Consider the following 17,303-nt stretch of genomic DNA (forward strand, 5'->3'; position numbering starts at 1 on the left):
TCAGAAGAATACCTGGCTACAGTACACGTCAGTTGAGCGCTGTCGCTCTGCGGTAATTACCTCCGCCAAGGGGTTGGCAAGAGGTTATGTTTTCACCGGCGTGCGTTTGTTGGTTTGTGGGTTTCTTTGTGTACAGGCTAACTGAAAAAGTTATGGCCGGATTGTCATAAAATTTTCAGGATAGGTCAGAAATGGGCTAACTTAGAATTGATTACATATTGGTGGTGATCCGGATCCAATTAGTTAATTAATGAATTAAATTTTCAGTATACGTCAGAAATCGGGTAACTTAGAATTGATTACATTTTGGTCGTCATCCGGATCCAATCAATTATTTAAATTTTTTACAGTCACAGAATTGAGCTGCCTTGGCGGAGGTCTGTGCTCTCCGAGTGCTCTAGTTGTTTATGTGACTATATGCGTTTCACCATCTTTGAGATGTCTTAGGTTTCCAAGGGTTAAGTATAAACGATTTAAATGCCTAGTGTAGGTGTAGGATGAAACGTTTACCTTTATGCAAGTACAACGCGGTTTCTCACTATCGCGGCTCTACCCCCGTTCCTCCCCTCCCTCATTTCATCCATACGTTCCTCCGTCGACTGTTCCTCAACCTCTCGTTATATCTCTGACTAAGTAGTCTGAGCCAGCCGCCTGGACAAAGTGGTTAGTATTAAGTATATATAGTTCATCCGTGAAAGACGATTATACGGCAGCTCGGCACAAAGCACGCCTCCGTACCCCTGCATTCCGCCGCCATACAAGTCCTACAATATTGCCCAATGAAGGGTAGAATCTTGACCTGACACCCAGTCGGCTATTTTTAGAGCCTTCGAAAAGTTGGTGAATAGACATGTTAACAACGGGGAAGTGTAAACCTGTTCTCGTTATTCAATATAGTCTGTATATCTAAAATTCACCGTGAAATGCGGTTTTCTGCACAACTTGCTACTTAAGCTACTTTTAATTTTCAAAGAGTAGTTTTTGATAGAATAATGGATTGCCATTGAGCTTACTCGCACGCAGGCAGGAAACACGCACAAGTCAACTATCTATATTATACCTTGTAACCGCGCCTGGGTTGTCCAAATTTTTCCACTTCAAGTTCACTTAACTCCTGGCAATTGAGCCATTTTCGACAGACGTGCATTCCTTGCAGAGCAAACTGTCCGTGCTCGCAGCATGGCTGATTCTCCAGTGTTCCTCCTGAGCGGACGCATGCTTGCAAACTCTACATACACAATTAATCTAATGTTCAGCTGTTCCTTTATAGTTACGGTTGCTATGCTACTCCGCTATGCTAGGATGGATTTATTAGATATTGTACTATCGGGAAAAGCAAAGGTTGGACGGGCATAAAATTTGTGGCAAACTCGTCTAGGTTAAATAATATTATATAGCGATCCACACTATAGCCATTTTAATACTTACAATACTTTTATAATATATCTGCCTTATATGACGTTGAAATGTGTCGTATGTTACAGTTTTTGATTGGCTTACCTGATGCTTTGCTTTAGCTGTCGATAGTGAGGCATTCAGCGAGGACAGAACTTCTCTGGTCAGTAGGCCTGCGGATTCATTTCGTACGACGACAGTTATTACGTCTAGCTTGTGACCTGCAGGAAATTATGATATAGTAAGATCGTGGAAAGACTAAAGGACTAACTGACTGAACTTTAGCAAATATGTGATTCTCGAGAATAATTCAAACTATGCATAATATCATTTAAAAGTCTATAGCCTCGTATACACGACGAACCTTAACTCGAGTTAAGCGTCTACACTGGGCGCTGTTGAACTCGGAAGTTCTAAGGCCCGTGTAGACGATATAACGCCGTAGGTTAGCGCGGAATAGTTTAACATAACTCCACGATAGGCGGGGCAACACTAGTGACGGATGTAGCGTAACACACGCGAGCGCACAGCACTCGATGCACGCGAGGTGCTACGTGGCACGATGCCATGCGACGCAGCGCAGCACAACGACGTTGTACCGCTGGCTCACGACAGTGCGCGATGTATGGCACGCACGCACACAGGCGACGACACGGTTAGCTCTTGCACCAAGCACGCACGCGCACGCAATCGGAACGTGTCGAGCTGCACACGCGTCGCCGACAACACGCACGCACGCACGCCACGCACGCTACGCACGCTGTACGTGACCACACGACGAACGTCACGCATGCCACGCATGTGTTTAACGGCTGCACACGCACGCCGCACGCACGCACGCACGTCTACTGTGGAGATGGCACATGCGGGGCCGCTCCAGCACAGCGCACGAACTGTGTACCTGCAACGCGGCACGGCAGCGCTGTACGTGCCGATGCACGCACGCACCGGCATGCGACGCACGATGTCTACGTGTCACAGCGGCACGTCGACGCATGCACGAGGGTGTACGTGCACGAGCGCACCGATGCGACGCACGTGTTAGTAACAGCCACGCAGCGCACAGCACACGGGATGTACGCCACGTGTATTGTGCACACGCACGTCTACGTGGCATCATGCAGCACGCGCGCAGCACAGCAGCGGCACGCGACGCAGCGCTACGTGGTACGTGCCACACAGCAGCGGACGCGACGGGGCGACGCATCGCACAGTCACGTGTACGTGCACGACGCGAGCGCACGCGGTGTTATTTGTGACACACGCTCTGGCGCTGCACGCACGCAGGCACGGACCATCATATACGTGCCAGCGCGCACTGGCACTCACGCATGCAAGCACGGTGGTACTGCTGCACACGCACGCACGTCCCAGCGTCCACGCACGTGTCGATACACGCTCACACGTCACGACGGCAGCGCACGCGACGAACGAACGTGTTACTGCTGCAAGCGCGCGCACGCACGCCCACAGTGTATCGTGCACAGATGCACATGACGCGACGGCACGCATGCAAGCACATGTACGTGCCACACGCACGGCACGTTTACGCATGACGCACGCACGTATGACGTGAGCACGGGGACACGCGCGCTCAGACGGCACGTTTACATAGCTGGCACGCAGCCATGCATAATAAAATCTAATAAGTCCTATCGGTGTTGTTCGTGTAGCACGGCCTACATAATCGCCTAACTCGAGTTAAGTTCGTCGTGTAGACGAGGCTTATTACTGTGGGTTTGATACTACTGCTGCCACTATTGGTCTAGTACTACTATGGTCAAGGGTGGTGGAGATGGCCCTTAACCCCTCCGCGTCGACACCTGTGTCGCCCTGTGTCGGGAAATATCTGGTGCCACCCCTGCCCATGACGCTATTGCGGCTGCTATTGTTTTAGTGGCTGCTGCCACCGCCATCGTCGTTGTTGTCGTTTCTTTGTCAGGCAAGAGTCGTGACGGATTTCTTATTCACCGTGATATATATATATATATATATATATATAACACTAAACTCGCCGTTTGTTACGTCCATTAGAACGTTTGTTACGTGCGCGCAATTAAGATTATATATAGTTTTATCATGAACTCTACGATGAAGGGCTATACTAAATGAAACTAGCTAAGCAAAAACATACCCGTGTAAACCAAGAAACATCCGAAAAGGCAGATGGTGACGACATATCTAGACTTCAAACAGCGGGACAATTCGGTGAGAGCGCGACAGTGCGGTGCCATCGTGTTCCACGCACAGCCAGCCGCTGGCCACTGGCCCCGACGAAGTAATGGTCAACAAATACTGCAGTTGGTACAGATGTTATGTGTGCTAGGATCGCTGCAATCTATACTTAACTATTCTAAAACCGGTCCAGAATCAATCAGTTCAGCTTCTAGCGACTCAACCTCACAATCTGCCTCCGGGCAACGTGGCACTGGTAATTAAGCTCTGTTCGCTTCGCCATGCATGCGCCTGTTCGGTTAGATCTTATCAGGAAGCGGTAGACAAACGCGCCTTATTCGCTACACTAAAAACGCCCAGAGGAAAGGAAATGTCTTGAGACATAGTGAAACTGAAATATGGGAGAGTATGCTCACGTTGACTACCACTGATCACGAAGTTTTCTGTAAAGAACGCGCAGCTGGGGTGACGGAACCTGAGAGTGCAGCGGGAACGTTGTGTCGCCCCGCCACTTCTTCAAATCTGCTTTTCAATAATAGGCGTGACCCTTTCATAGAATTGATGGAAATTCGTTTTGCGAAAACAGGGGCCCGTTGTCAGAAACAGAAATAGTATTAACATTATTCTTCACATTAACTTCGACTCGTAGACCGTTGACAGAAACATCGTAAAGTTACGAGAATAAAAAATTCGAGCAAATTTCCTACAAGATCCTAAACCCTCTCGTAACCTTTAGATTATCATGACTCACTGATATATCCACCTGTATGCGTTTGTTTTGATAGTCGCCACGCTCGCGTGTCGTGTTGCTGTGCAGAATGAATTCAAGACCGTGTCGTTTTTTCACAAGATATTATTTATATGTGGTTGACCACCATCATATATGCATAAAATACTGTGATGTACAATAAATGTGTATAAATTTGAGTTTTGTGATCGATTTTCATCCAATCAGCAGCCTAGCTGTGAGAGCAAATTTTCTCAAGTTAATTCCTGTTATCGTATGATTAGACTTCCCTAGAAAGCTTGAAGATAGTTAATATACTCGAGGTATCATTTGTTTCCGTATTTCCGCATCAAATTCAGGTTCACCACTGTGGCAGTGTAGTCCCAAATGCTCTGAACTGAGTGTACCGTTCGCATGAAAGAGAATAGATTTTAGACAACAGAAATCTCCCCGAATCCCACCTAAATGACATGTAGGCCTACTGCATATACGCACGATTTGTCCCTAGAGACTTAGCAACAGACGTTTCTTTGTTATTCGAACAGAGGGGATGTCGTTAAAATTCAGGAGAAAATACACGTATTAACTCGTTTTTATATTATCCTACGGCTGTATAGAAATATATTGGTGAACTTAGTAAATACGTAATCGCCTGTACAGGAATAGCATGAACTCTTAGTAAATACTATTTATTTATTTTACTATTTATTATTTTAATTCGGTCATATGCCAATATGCCCTTGTATCGTTGTGTTTTTTGTAGAAATTGCTGTTCACCATACATGCTTATAAACACACGTGAATAGCCTAGCAGCACATCCTCCATACTCATACGCTGTATTGGGTCTACTATTTTGCATTGCGCGTGGATATCTGCGAGACGGCGCATCAGGTTGGAGTTTCTCGGCAACATGCGATCACACACCGCCGGTACCTTCCAGACATCCAACTTTACCTGTCTCGCAGCAAGCGCCTTCACGCAGCTACTGTTAGTGGATGACTTACAACTCAGTGAAGCGACAACGTCGTGTTCGGGTGCGAGAATTGAACCGTAAGTGATATTTTCCATCAATATTGGTTCCACACCCATTTCAGGTAAAATGTTCATGTCACTGAGAAGCAGGCGCATGTCGTCAGAGAGGAGGTATTGAGAAAGAGTTCTCTTCCACGTGTTCTGATCGGCATTACATCGCCCCTTCTCATGCAGCATAAGATTGCTCACTGCGTAGTCCATACACAACAATAGGGGGCGCCAAGTGTCGCATGACTGATTTCGTTACGAAATCAATGATTTTGAGTATCCTTAGAATTTAGTAAATATATGTGTTAAAATTTGCTGTACAGGTTGTTCCTATAGAGTTTTCCCCGGGCAACGCCGGTTACCCAAGCTAGTGTGATGATTCTAGTTTTTACCATCTATATCCATCACGATATATATATATATATATATATATAAATATGATATATATAATAGTATATATATATATATATATATATATATATTTAACAAGCTAATAATACCTAGAGTGTACAACGGAAAAACGGGAAAATTGTGCTATTTCACGACTACATTATTCTACTTTGCCTGCGAGTCTTAGAATAATTTCATGGTATTGCATTAAGCCAGAATTCCCTTGCTCTCTACAACAAGACCAACGGCTTGTCAATACGATACTCCTAGCGCGAGATATCGGCTCCTATAACCTCCCCTCCCACATGCTTTACGCCGCCTTCGCATCCACTTTATTCAGCAACCTACACGCTGTCTAAGCATTTTGGCTATCGGTTTTCCGTCACCGCTTGGAGCGCTGATAATTGATGTCACATGCCGCAAATTTGGTACTGTTACTACACATATAGTAACTGAGCCTGCGTTGTTAAAAACTTGATGGAGCCGGCTCCACCATGACGGGAATTAGCCGTGCTAGGAAAGATAATGGAAGATAAGGGCATAGGCGATGCCCCCGAAAGTCATCTATGAATAACCGAAGCGCACCGTTCATTCATAAAGTTTATCGCGGAAAAACCGAACTTTTACGAAGCAATGCGTAGACGCGTGTAGGTAGCTGAATAAAGTGGATGCGAAGCGGCTCAAGGCATGTGGGAGGGGAGGTTTAGGAGCCGATATCTCCGCCTAGGAGTATCGTATTGACAAGCGCGTTGGTCTTGTTGTAGAGAGCAAGGAATTCTGCTTAATGCAATACCATGAAATATTCTAGACTCGCAGGCAAAGTAGAATAATATGTAGCCGTGAAATAGCACTATTTTCCCGTTTTTCTCGTTGACACTCTAGGTATTATTAGCTCTTGATATATATATATATATATATATTATATATATATATATATATATTATACACAGGGGCGTAAATTCCGGGGGATGAGGGGAATGCATCCCCCCGCTCTTGAAGAGGGGATGGCCTGTACAAAATTCCCCCCTGAGATTCAAAAAAAGAGAAAAAAAAGAAAGAATGAAGAAGAAGAAAAAAGAAAGAAATGTGATTGTTTCATTTCAGCATAATGCATGAGAAATGAGTTTTTAGCTCATCTGACATAGTCAGATGCAGCTTGTAGAATCGCATGATCGTCCGTGCGTCCGTGCGTCCCGTCCGTCCGTGCGTCCGTCAACATTGGGCACAAATCTTTAACCGCTCGACGTAACGGTCACGATATTCGGGACGTGGGGGGGTAATCGAAAAACGAGTTGGGATGTCGAAGCTGGGGGTCAAAGGTCAAAGGTCAAGAGGTGTAAAATAAGGGGAACATTCACTCCTTAACGTTAAGGTATAGGAGGAAATGCAGAATTGCGGCACAAATCTAAACGGCTCGACTAGGCTCGTGATAGATCGTGTATAGGATCATGGTAGGAAAAGCCATCACTGTGCCGAAATTGGAGGTCACAGGTCAAAGGTCAATGGGCACAGGGCAGATTTTAGACATTTTCTGAGGACATGGTCTGACGGAGCCGATTGAAAAACTTTTTTGTTTCAGCGGTGACTATGCATTTTTATGGCTTATTGAAAGGACCATGAAATGTCCCTTCTGCTGACATGCGAAGAGTAAGTGTCGGATACCTTTTGACCTCAAGAGCAGGGTTAACATGATTTGTTGGACTGTTAACAAAAGAGTGAACTGCTTTTGCTATTAGAGCCCCCTCCCCCACCCTCCCCCTTCCCACCTCCCCCACCCTCCCGCCCTTTCCCCCCTCCCCACCCCTCCCCACCCTCCCCCTACCCTCCATCTGCGATAGTGGGGCGTCGTGTCCTAACAATGATGTGTACGCAACTGCGTGTCTGCATATCTGCGCCTAACAAATGTGGTACTACGCACCGACTGAAATTTTACGTTTATAATCGTAGCAACAGACCTCAGCATGAGCCCAGACGCTCTGCGGCTCTTGTTTAAATGTGTGTATAACTGTATAGCCTACAGTACAATTCAGTGTTAATCAGGGCTATTGCATGGTATGCAAGACAGACTTTCAATGGGGCACGGAGAAGGAGGGAGCCAGAGGCTCTCAAAAGTACAAGTGCTATGTATGGGGCGCCAAGTGTTGCATGACTGATTTCGTTACGAAATCATTGATTTCGTAATGAATCAAGTATACAAAGTGATTTCGTTACGAAATCAAGTCTACAAAGTAATTTCGTTACGAAATGTCAAGTCTACAAAGTAATTTCGTTACGAAATCAATTACTGCGAGTCATTTCGTTACGAAATCAATTACTGCGAGTTATTTCGTTACGAAATCAGCTACTGCGGGTCATTTCGTTACGAAATCTTGCTACACTTGGCGCGCCGGCGCCAAAAGAAAATCGCATGACTTGATTTCGTTACAGAATTATTGATTTCGTAACGAAAATCAAGTCTACAAAGTGATTTCGTTACGAAATCAACTACTGAGAGTGATTCGTGACGAAATCAGCTACTGCGAGTCATTTCATGACGAAATCAGCTACTGCGAGTTTATTTCGTTACGAAAATCATGCGACACTTGCGCGCCGGCGCGCCAAGTGTAGCATGACTTGATTTCGTTACGAAATCAGCTACTGCAATCGAATGATATTTCGTTACGAAATCATGCTACACTTGGCGTGGTGGGGCGCCAAGTGTGACTGATTTCGTAACGAAATCAAGTCTACAAAGTGATTTCGTTACGAAATCAAGTCTACAAAGTATTTCGTTACGAAATCAACTACTGCGAGTGATTTCGTGACGAAATCAGCTACTGCAATCGAGTGATTTCGTTACGAAATCATGCTACACTTGGCGTGTGGGGCGACAAGTGTCGCATGACTGATTTCGTTACGATACAAAAAAGTCGATACAAATCGTTACAAGTCGATACAAGTCGATACAAATCGTCGATACAAGTCGATACAAATCGTTACGATACAATCAAGTCTACAAATAAATCATGTAAATATTTGCGTTATTATTATTTATTATTTTGCGTAATTATTGCGGGAAAAAATAGTTAAATGGATAAAGATAGAAAAATGAAAAAATATGCATACATGGGGCGTGCGTGCATGGATGTGGCTAGACTGGTACCCGTCCCACTCGCCGCTTAGTTACTCGATGGCATTAGTTACGATCCGAGTAATCAAGGTGGGAGCGAGTACCAGTCTAGGATGTGGACTGCGGGAATTTAGGAAATCGGAACCGATCAAAATATTGTTGATGAGGAATTGCGGTCACGCTTTATCTCGATCCTGGAGAAATCAGGATATTTTTTTTCCCCAATTGGCAATTAACGCAAATATTTACATGATTTATTTACAATAATTTAATTCAAATATTTTTTTATTAAAAATTAAATTTATTAGTGTTAATAAGTTATTAGTGTTAGTCTTTACTCGCAGTAGCTGATTTCGTCACGAAATCACTCGCAGTACTTGATTTCGTAACGAAATCACTTTGTAGACTTGATTTCGTAACGAAATCACTTTGCAGACTTGATTTCGTTACGAAATCAATGATTTCGTAACGAAATCAGTCATCGACACTTGGCGACCCCACACGGCCAAGTGTAGCCATGCGATTTCGTAACGAAATCACTTGATTGCCAAGTAGCCTGAATTTCGTCACGGAAATCACTCGCAGGTAGTGATTCGTAACGAAATTAGGCCCCTACTTTGTGACTTGATTTCGTAGACCGAAAATGCATTTGTAAGACTTGATTCGTACTGAAATCAATGATATTTCGTAACCGAAATCATTCATGAACGACACTTGGCGCCCTCACGCAAGTGTAGCATGATATAACGATAAACAGCAAATCATCGCTCGATTCAGTAGCTGATTCGTCACGAAATCAACTCGCATAGTTGATATTTCGTAACGAAAATTACTTTTGTAAACTTGATTTCGTAACGAATCAGTCATGCCGACACTTGGCGCCCCACACGCAAGTGAGCATGATTTCGTACGAACTCATTCGATTGCCAGTAGCTGAATTCGTTAACGAAATCAGTCATGCGACATTTGGCGCGCACGTGCGCCGCCAAGTGTAGCATGATTTACGATTACGAGAATCACTCGCAGTAGCTATTTCGTAACGAAATCAAGTCATGCCTTACAATTGCGCGCTTCCGGCCGCCGCCCAAGTTGTCGCCATGATTTCGTAACAAAATAACTCGCGTAGCTGATTTCGTCACGAAATCACTTGCAGTAGTTGATTTCGTAAACGGGAAATCACTTTGTAGACTTGATTTCGTATACGAAATCACATGTTCTGTAACCGAAATCAAGTCATGCGACATTTTGGCGCGCCGTCGCGCGCCAAGTGTAGCATGCATTATCGTAGCGAAATAGACCCGCAGTAGCTGATTTCGTAACGCAAATGGACTCGCCAGTAGTTGATTCGTAACGAAATTTACTTTTGTGACTTGAATTTTCGTACACGAATTTACTTTGCCTAGACTTGGATTTCGTAACGAAATCACTTTGTAAGACTTGATTTCGTTACGAAATCACATGATTCGCTAACGAAATCAGTACATGCGACACTTTGCCGCCCCATGACGCTATGCGAGGTGCAGTGCGGAATCTACACCGAATATATCAAGCTTCTTTGCCAGCGCAGCAGATAGCAGAATTGCTCTGTTCTTGACGCAGATAGTAGAGATTTACGGATTATTTTTAATTGCAACACATGCTGCCTTGCATGGCGGCGACCATGCAAAATGAACTCTTCAAGCAAAAATATTTCAGACTCGATACACAAAACGTATGGTTGCAAAAATACAAAAACACGTGAAATTGTGAGGAAAATTGCCCAATTCTTTACCTCATGTTTTAATACATGTATTACTTACTATTATAATAGTAGCCTAACTGTGTACGCTATGCTGAAAAGTAATGAAAAAAGTGTTTGAATCCTAAATTGTAGCGTTTGCAGTCTAGGGTGAGATAGGTCATCCAGACATGAGAATATGGCCCCACATGTATGCCTCAGATTGCAGAGAAAATGGCCTTAAAAAAAAAAGTTGTATTTTCAAAATTTTCTGCGGCGGGCCCAGACCCCCCTTAGCCACTGGATGCTACAGCACGTGCCAAACGTACGGACTTGTCAAATTTGGCATCGTGCTGCATGGTTGCTATGCATGTATAGAATGTATATGCTACGTGTTGGTTTTGTGTGTGTGTTGCGTGTTGATTGTGCGTAATTGTTCGTCGTGTGTGTGTCGTGCGCGCGTGCGCCGCTGCGCTGCGCCGCGCGCGCTGCGTGCGTTTGCCTGCGTGCGTGCGCTGCGTGCGTGGCCTGCGTGCGTGCTGTGCCGTCGCGTGCTGTCGCGGCGCTGTGTGTTGTATGGTTCTCGCGTGCGCGATCCGCGCCGCGTGTGCGTAAAATTATTGTGGGCTTTTGTTGCTCTGCTAGTATCGTGATGGCTATCGCCCGATCATCCCTCCCCCCCAACTCCTCGTACGAATTTACGCCCCCTGATTATACAGTATATATATATATATATTATATATATATAAATATATACATGTAACTTTTTCCCCGTTACGTGGCGACTCTCCCACTGTTCGAGCCACTGCGATTGTAACACGTCGCCCACAAGAACAATCAACACAACTCAAAAAATGACAGTTGCTTTACGCGGGAATAGCGTCCGGGGGCTTTTATTCCGCACCTGCGTCAGCCAGCACCAGAGTGGGGCATAAACGCGCTACAATATTCCTGCGCCAGCGTAAGGCCCGAGTATAGCCTAGCAATGCATACAACTTACGGCACTAGGCCTTACCAAAACGTCCTCTGTAGCGAGAGCGGCCAAGTCGCTGCAGAGATCGATGGTGATGTTTGCTTCGGTTGCTTGTACCTTGCGTCGTGTCTCCTCTCGACTACCGTTCCTGCACGAGCTGGCTGACTGCCTCACGGCAGCCTGCCGGTGAACTGAACCTAAACTGAACCCAACTGAACTCAACTGAGCTGAGCTGAACTGCCCGATGCTCCAGGAGAGCGCAGTATATATGCCGTCTCGCGAGCGTGTGCCACGGCTTCAAACACCACGTCAATTCATGCCGTCAGAAACAGGTAGCCATCAGCCGCAGCTTCCATACCTGACGCGCCGACAGCCCTTCACACGTGAACATGCACGTTGGCCTTCGGAGCGTGACACGCACGCAGCTTCACACACTGGAACGCACGCTAGCTTCGACGCGTGACACGCACGCAGGCCTTCACACGTAGTACACGCACGCCAGCTTCACACGCTGACAACGCACGCCAGCTTCAGCGTCAGGAGTACGGCAACAGCTAGCTAGCTTCGTGTTCAAGCACGTTGCTACATTGCCCCAGCATTGTCGGCGGAATTTGCTAACAATCGAAGCCCACATCAAAAAAAAACCCAAGGACGCTGGGACGTACCGCGGAGGTAGACGCGGGGATGTGACGCTGCGGCAGACCGAAATTCATTACACTACCCCCTCCGCCTTTCGAGTTCTCGCCGCCGAGATTCGACCAACGGGTCGGCTAACGAACATCCGGCCGCAGCCACATCAGTAAGCGCATATCATACTCAGCGCGGGTTTCCCGTGCCGCCGGGGGCCTCGGGATAAACCGAGTCTACCTGTTACGACGGGGCGTGCCTAGAGTCTATGCGGAGCATCTCCACTCATGATCTCTAGTCCACCCCTGCGGCTGCCCGCGTCGCCGTAGATATCTCCTCAGAGTAGTGCCGCGTTAACCGCTCACTATCTTCCCAGACCGTCTCACGCCCACTCGTACGACAGCGTCAATAGCGTCTGTCGCAGGAGGACGCTGGGACTGTACGCCGGAGTAGAACGCCGGGGATGTGACGCTGCGGCAGACGAAATTGTTACATATTATATATAATATATATATATATACTATATATATATATGTGTGATGTGGTGTGTGCGTGAGTACCGTGTGGTGTGTGTGTGTGTATGTGTGTGTGTGTTGGCTGTGTGGTTGTGTGTGTGTTGTGTGTGACTGTGGTGTGTGTGTGTGTGTGTGTGTTTGTGGTGTGTGTGGGTGATGTGTTGTGTGTGGTGTGTGTGCTTGTGTGTGTGTGTGTGTGTGTGGTGGTGTGTGTGTTTGTGCTGTGTGTTGTGTGTTGTTGTTGTGTTTGTGTTGTGCTGTGTGTGGGTGTGTGTGTGCTGTGTGTTGGTGTGTGTGTGTGTGTGTGTATGTGTGTGTGTGTGTGTGTGTGTGTTGTGTGAGCTGTGTCGCTGTGGGTGTGTGTGTGTCGACCTGGTGTGTGTGTGTGTGTGTGTGTGTCGATGTGTGTGTGTGTGTGTGTGCGTGTGTGTGTGTGTGTGTTGTGCTGGTGTGTGTGTGGTGTGTGTGTGTGTGTCGTGTGTGTGTGTGTGTGTGTGTGTGTGTGTGTGTGTGTGTGTGTGCTGTGTGTGTGTGTGTGCGTGATGTTGTGTGCTGTGTTGTGTGTGTGTGTGGTGCGTGCGTGCGTATGTGTCCGGTGCGTGTACATGCATGAATGTGTATGCGTATATATTTCAGTTGCAAAATGTTATAATGCAGATTTTCTTTTTATTACCCCGCCAACACGAAGTTTATAACTTAATGGGCGGTCGCCACACAGCCGATTTTCACGCGATTGATCGCGCCGCATTAATACAGGCCGATATCGGCGTAGGTGTGCGCGTTCTTTGTAGACGATTTTACTTACGATTATTTTATCAGGCTGATCGTTCCAAATCAAACATGGTTTTGATTTTGAAATGATCTATTTTGAAGCGATTTTGTGTAACCGACAAGATTTTGTGGGTGTGCGCCGTGAACTCAGGAAATCGTCTACGATAAATATTGAACAGCCAATAGCTGAACGTGCCCGTGCTCACATGGACACTTTACATTTCTATCGTAGGTTTATTATTGACATTCACATTTTAATCGTAGCGTGTGCGGTGTTTTTATCGGAAGGCCGTCGCGCATGAGCCGGATTTTAACAAACAGATGAAGAGCATTTTTTAATCGGACGATTTTTGGGATAGAGTGCCTTGCGACGCGCCTTTAATGGTCTGTCGGTCGGGCGGTGCGGCGCGGTGGGGGTCGGTCCGTTGCCCCAAAAAAAAAGTTTGTGGCACGAACTACTTCCACTATTTTCAAGGGATTCCAATCAAACTTCATACACTTGATCACCATGAAGTCTAGATGTGCGTGACATATTTTGTGTGTGCGTCGCTCAAGGCGTTGCCATGGAAAACGTGTCTCATGATTCTCATCATCGTTTTTTTAATGTAATTTCATCATTTCTTTTTGTGTTCCGTGTATTCTTTACTCATAACATATGCCCTACCATGAGCTTCCATTTCCCCCTCGACAAAGCGGTATTGCGGGGGTATTAATCTCTACCAGTGATATTTTCCCTAGTCATGTGTCCTAAAATTTATACAGTAATTTTCACTACCGACTGTATCACAGGCACTTGGAACGTGTCACTAAAATAAGTAAATAAACACGAAATGTATTTATTACCAAACTCTTAATGTTTTTATACTCTATTTCGTCTATTATTGTCGATAACTTGCTGTAAATGCCGGTCAAATGCTCATCTGCAACACACAAATACACCGCACGCACGCCCTGTGCACAAACAACGATAATAAAAGAGCCTCTTTTATTCTTGTTGTTTATATATTGGTTGGTACGTTATATATTGGTTGAAATTATGTTGCGACATTATATACTACAAAATACATTGTCGATTTAACGTTGAAATGTACAACGTCTATTCAACATTGAAACTATAACGTTGTCGATATTACATATATGCAACCACCTTTGATTCACATTCACGCGGGCGCGCACACGTACGTGAGCATGCACGCACGCACACGTACGTGAGCATGCACGCACGCACAAGCACATGAGCACAGACGCCCCGCACACGGTGTTCAAACTGCCACACGTGGAAGAATATATCAAACGTGTGATATTTTCCACACGACCCAAGATCGAGGGATTTGTGGCGAGTGGAACAGCAAGTTCCTCAGCGTGTTTGGCGGGCTTAAGCAGTCTATTGTACTCGCGGGAGTAACAGATCGTGCGCCGATTTTCGGAGCAGCTCTGTTCTCGTAGATTACGTGTTATACGTATAAATACTGTTAGTTAGTGTTATACTCGTAGATTACGTTACGTTAGTATATTATAGTGCTATATATCCTCCGATATTCGGACACGAGGATTTACGCACCGACCGTCGGAGCAACCATGGACATAGCTTATAGTAAAATTACTGTCTAATTGTTTCCTAGGTACGAAGATGTGATGCGCCGATTTTCGGAGCAGTATTCACTGCAGGATCGCTGCAATCTTGACTTACACTGTTCTAAAACCGGTCCGGAATCAATCAGTTCAGCTTCTAGCAGGTTAACTGATCAAGACGCGTTTGCGTCAATGCCAAGGGTCAGTGCCGCACTGGTAATTTGTAAGAACATGTTTCTTACACTTATTTCTCAGCTTTGTTGTGTGTCTGTTCGACTAGCTCAGGAAGCAGTAGACAAACGCGCCTTATTCGCCACACTAAAAACGCCATAGAGGAATGAAACTTGTTGAGACTGAAATATGGGAGATTGTGCTCACGTTCACTAACACTGATCATGAAAGACCGCGCAGCTGGGGTGACGGAACGGGAGAGTGTAGTGGGAACGTTGTGTCGCCCCACCACTTCTTCAAACCCCTTTTCAAGAATATGGGTGAAGAAGAGGCCTGGACAGCCTCTACGGGGCACAGCTCAACTGAGTTACCCCACGTGGGTTTAGCTTGCTGTTTTGGTGTTGCCATTATATATGTATATGAAAAAAGTTTTGTTTAAGAAATTGCTACACAAAGTTAGAAATGAACGACTAGTTTCGACTTGTGGTAGTCTTCGTCAGGTTCTTCTAACCTTTTACAGCTGAAAAAAACGGTGCTTTTCAGCGTGTTTTCTTCTCCTTATATACCCAAGGTCCCTGTCCGCGAGGGAGCGCCAAAAGGGGGCGCCGAGGGTGGCGCCGAGGGGTTCAGGGGGCGCCAAAGGGGGGGCGCCGTTCACAGAAAGGGGGCGCCACAGCGTTTGGTGGGCGCTAAAAGGGGGCGCAGGGAGCGCCAGTGGCGCTGGAGACACCAAAGGGGGCGCCGTTCACTAAGGGGGGGGCGCATCAGAGGGGGGCGCATCCGATCACGTGATCTGTGCTTGCTCCTGATTGGCTAAGCCGTCTGCCGTTAGCGTCATGGTATTCATGACGCGTGTGGAGGTTCCTACAGCGTCGATGAGGTCTGTATACCCCAGAAAACATGCTGACGTTGGGCCAACGTTGGGCCAACGGCTGTCTTCAGCTCATGCCAAGGTTATGGCCCTGTCACACCTTAACAACGCCAGCGTATGCCGACGTATCAAAATTTCTCTAAAACGCTGGCATACGCTGAACTATCGATGTTTTTTTGGGCGTATACATAGCGTATTCATAACGAGTTGGACATATACATAACGTATTAGTAACTTATATAGAACGTTTCGATAACTTATAGATAACTTATACCAACGAATGCTTAGCGTGTTGCCGGCGTTTACAACTTATGCCCAACGATAGTCTAACTTATGCATAGTGCGCGGCAGCGTATCGCCGACGATCACGTGTGGTAGCCTATAAAAAGGCTGCCGCTCGACGATTCAAATCATAACCGCACTAGACATCGCAGTATCAACATCACCGTCGCAGTATCAACATGCCAGTACCATTTTTATATACCAATTCCCCTAAACGCTGCCAATACGCCATTATACGGTAGCTGTAAGTTAGAAACACGGTCAGTAAATTCTGTGGTCGTCCCGAACACGTCAAATACGTTTACATACGTCAAAATGCGTTGGAGATAAGTTACACATTAAATAACGGTTAAAAACGTTTTAAAAACGTTAACGGTTTAAATAACGTTACTCATAGGTTCGAATCACGTTACTCATAGGTTAGAAATAAGTTTTGGGTACGCTAGACATTATCTCGACGTATTTCGACTTATGAGTAACTTACAAGTAACGTGTGTGAACGTGTGTCAACGATCGCATAACTTACCTACAGCTTATGGCCCGCGTATGCGGGACGTATGGGCATACGCTGGCATACGTCAGAAAATTTTGAGCATGCTCAAAATTTTTCGACGACCTCGCCGTACTACGACGTATACCAGCGTGCTTCAGCGTGCTTCAGCGTGCTCTTAACTTATACAAAGCTTACCCGTAACTTATTCGACGTACGCCAGCGTATTCACAAAATTTTTCATACGTCAGTATACGCTGGCTTTCATACGGAGGTGTGACAGGTCAATGTTTGCTTCCAACGTTGATCCAACGTCTTTTTGCTCAGCGTGCCAACGTTGGTCCAACGGTGGCCCAACGTTGGCCCAACAGCAGTCAGCCAACGTTGGCCCAACGTCATATTGCCAACGTTGGCCCAACGTTAGACAGCCAACGTTGGCCCAACGTCATACAGCCAACGTTGGCCCAACGGCTTTTTGCTCAGCGTGCCAACGTTGG

The 17,303-nt window shown here is 46.0% G+C and overlaps 1 protein-coding gene across 1 annotated transcript in view; it reads right to left on the reverse strand.

Moving 5' to 3' along the window:
- The window catches only part of LOC106813760 (protein O-mannose kinase-like), a 7,468-nt gene extending 3,779 nt beyond the window's left edge, over positions 1 to 3,689 (reverse strand). Inside the window, exons 1-3 of the mRNA XM_014817983.1 lie at positions 3,530 to 3,689; positions 1,501 to 1,616; positions 1,061 to 1,228 (exon numbers count right to left, since the gene is read on the reverse strand). Of these exons, the coding sequence (XP_014673469.1) occupies positions 1,061 to 1,228; positions 1,501 to 1,616; positions 3,530 to 3,629 (384 nt within the window). The 5' untranslated portion in view covers positions 3,630 to 3,689. The remainder of the gene's footprint in view (positions 1 to 1,060; positions 1,229 to 1,500; positions 1,617 to 3,529) is intronic.
- Positions 3,690 to 17,303: the final 13,614 nt, after the last annotated feature.

The sequence above is a fragment of the Priapulus caudatus genome, unplaced genomic scaffold (assembly GCF_000485595.1).
Source record: "Priapulus caudatus unplaced genomic scaffold, Priapulus_caudatus-5.0.1 Scaffold24, whole genome shotgun sequence".
Classification (NCBI taxonomy): domain Eukaryota; kingdom Metazoa; phylum Priapulida; class Priapulimorpha; order Priapulimorphida; family Priapulidae; genus Priapulus; species Priapulus caudatus.